This window comes from Trichosurus vulpecula, chromosome 4, assembly GCF_011100635.1.
Source record: "Trichosurus vulpecula isolate mTriVul1 chromosome 4, mTriVul1.pri, whole genome shotgun sequence".
In the NCBI taxonomy this organism is placed as follows: domain Eukaryota; kingdom Metazoa; phylum Chordata; class Mammalia; order Diprotodontia; family Phalangeridae; genus Trichosurus; species Trichosurus vulpecula.
The window spans coordinates 317856950-317859946 of NC_050576.1; the positions used below are offsets into that span (position 1 = coordinate 317856950).

Genomic DNA, 2997 nt, shown 5'->3' on the forward strand with positions numbered 1-2997 from the left:
TTCTGATCCCTAATTATAAATGCTCTTTCCCTCCTTAAATCACCTTGTATATTTGTCTCAGTACATATCATAAGAAGTGAGATTTTAAGTGAGGTCTTCGACCTAGGTGGACTATTTATCACTTAGCCATTTGATCAACCTTGTAATCCAAGGCATTACTGATAATATTAATTTCTACTCCAAAAGTAAGACTCAGCAATCAGCCAAACTCCTGCCTGAATGCCATTGGATCCATATGTCATCTATTGTATACTAAATCTACCAATTGCTTAGGGAAACTCTTTTCTTAACAAGAAACATTTATAGTAGATATAGTTCATTGTATTTTTTTTTTGCTTGTATAATCAAATACTCAAATGGATCCCTGTTTATATCCATTAGAATTTTTCCCCAAACTAAACAGCCAGTAATTCAATACTGGATGTCCATTTTGCATAATTCTTGTTTATGTTCTGTGACAAAAGAATAAGAGGTTAGGTCAACCTAACATGTTTGGGATGTTTTTTGATTACTCTTGGTTTGTGAGGAAATAATGGAACCTCAGTCTATCTAGTGCTTATTATTTGCTTTTGATATATGATGACCCACTTTCTTTTTTATTTACACATTTTCTTGATAATATCCTACACCCCAGTTCTTCTTAGTTCCTTATTTGTTGTATATTGTAGTCTACTCACACCCACCACATATTTCTTTATTGCCTTCAGTATGATAATCATTTTCAATTCTTTAATTCTTTTTTTTTTTATTTGTCAAATCTTTATTGGGTAAGTGGGAAAGATTGGCAGGGTCCAGTTTAGTCCTTCTTGGCAGCAGCCTTCCTCATGGCAGCTAGGACGTTGCTGAGCTCCTCTCTCTTCCTCTTGGCCCGGATGTGAGTTCCCACCCTTTTTTTGATGAACTTAAGGGCTCTCTTATCCTTAGAGACCTTTAACAATTCCATGGCACGCCTCTCATAAGGGGCAAATCCACACACTTCCCGGATCATATCTCTCACAAACTTGGTGTGTTTGGTCAAGCGCCCACGGCGGCGGCAGTGTCGCGGCTTTGAAACGTTTTTGGTAACTTTGTGGCCCTTGTTAAGGCCCACGGCCATGGGGTATCGGATGGCCATGGCTGCGGCGCGTAGCCCCAACGGCAGCCACAGCAGAAGGAAGGAGAGAGCGTTGAACTCTGGGATATGTCCAATTCTTTAATTCTTAAATTTAGTTTTATTCTTTGCAGTATGCTGTAACTCATAGCCACTCAATAACAAGGGTAGAATTTTAATATTAAAAAGATGGACCTTTGTTTCTGAGAAAAATTTTGGAATCTTTAAAGGAGTTTTGAGTTTAGGAGAAGGCTAATTAATCTACTTTCTTCCCCCTGTTTAATTCCTGGCTCAACTCATTGTCCATTTGCTCTGCTTGTATTACCTCATATATATGTGTGAATGTGTATGTGTACGGACACATGTATGTCTATACCAGCATTATGCTGGTAAATGTTTAACAACCAGCTCTCCAAAAGTACACAACAATTTTAAGTTTAATTTGCATTATTAATGTTTTCTGTATCACTTTCTCAAGACTAGACAATCAACAAAACAGAATACAAAACCCTGATTTGTAGCATTTGCCAGTTTCTGAGGTATAAGTGTTCATACTGAAAATTTAGCAAAAAATTAACAATCAGAGCTGTTTTGAGTTGGTTCTAGCATGTCCCTGTCTATATATCTATAACACCTGCCTATATTTACATCTCTATCTACGTATGTCTATGTATATATTTATTTATGTTAACTCATATCTATCTAGCTAGAAAGAGAGACAGACTGAGACCATGAGAGATGGCGAGATAATTTCCCCATGATAAAAGTAGCTTCTGACAAATTCATCTGCATGATGATTGTTAGCATCTACACTAGAAAGGCAGCCTAACCTAAGGTTAACCATCACATTCCAAAGTTACTGAATGCATGTCATTCATAGGTTAATGATGAGAAATTATCCAGGAAATGCTTCCTAGCTGGGACTAAGGCTGCTGAGAAAGTGTATGATGGCCAAGCTGACCCAAAAAATCAGTCATTATTTCACAAAAGATGTCTTCCTTTATCTACTTGTACCCAAGGAACCCCTGACAACCTTTGTGGTACCTGTATTAGCTGTTAATCTAAGATCTGGTTAGCTGAAATATGGCCTTCAATAAAAACCAATGGGATATATGTGAATTGTGTAATGGGTTTTGCTTTCATTTTTTAGTTGTTTGAAGATGCTATTTACCACATCTATTTAGAGAGCATTTGCTGCTAAATGTTGGGGAATGGGCAAGAAAGGTTGTTTATTTCTCTCACCCTTAGAATTATTCCCTTGAACATTCTTCATAACTCTCTATGCCAGTTTGTCTTTGGTTTCTCTTCCAAGTTTTCTGTTTTCCAGGATAAATATCCTCAATTCCTTCAGCCATTATTCTTGAAAGTATACATCACTAGTGTGGGGATATACTCATACACACAAACACACATATACATATATACTCACTAATGAAGTATAATTACAACAAAATGACATCAATTTATTAAATGTATAAGTATGTATAATATAGTACATATTTAAAAATACAAGCTTTACAAAGTTTCCAATATCATCAGAATCAAAAGGAAATTTTAAAGCCCTTTAATTGCATATTGTACTGCCCTGTATAGTAGGCCAAGAAAACCATACACATAAAACCCTCTTGGAGTTTACGGTCTGAGGTACATTAACAAAGGCGTATATGGTCAGGACACATAGGGCAGAATAATAAAAACATTAACTCCTGATATATTGTATTTAATGAATGGTTGAATGAATGAAAGAGCAAATTGCATAGTCTCTTTCCTCAAGGAGTTTATAATCAAGTAGGAAGAATGAGGTTCACAGAAATGTTATTAATGTATAATAACGGATGGGATTCTGAATTCTAATGAGGACTAACTATGAGTACTGTATGACATGAAATTAAGTACCTTTTGTCATA

The 2997-nt window shown here is 35.9% G+C and overlaps 1 protein-coding gene across 1 annotated transcript; it reads right to left on the minus strand.

Moving 5' to 3' along the window:
• Positions 1–736: 736 nt before the first annotated feature.
• Positions 737–1173, minus strand: LOC118848083 (60S ribosomal protein L36). The gene has a single exon (XM_036756816.1). It carries the CDS (start codon positions 1112–1114, stop codon positions 797–799), a length of 318 nt encoding a protein of 105 aa, XP_036612711.1. The 5' UTR covers positions 1115–1173; the 3' UTR covers positions 737–796.
• Positions 1174–2997: the final 1824 nt, after the last annotated feature.

What these genes read in the sequence shown, in the direction of transcription:
- LOC118848083 (XM_036756816.1), bottom strand. Translation starts at nt 1,114, where the DNA reads ATGGCCATCCGATACCCCATGGCCGTGGGCCTTAACAAGGGCCACAAA.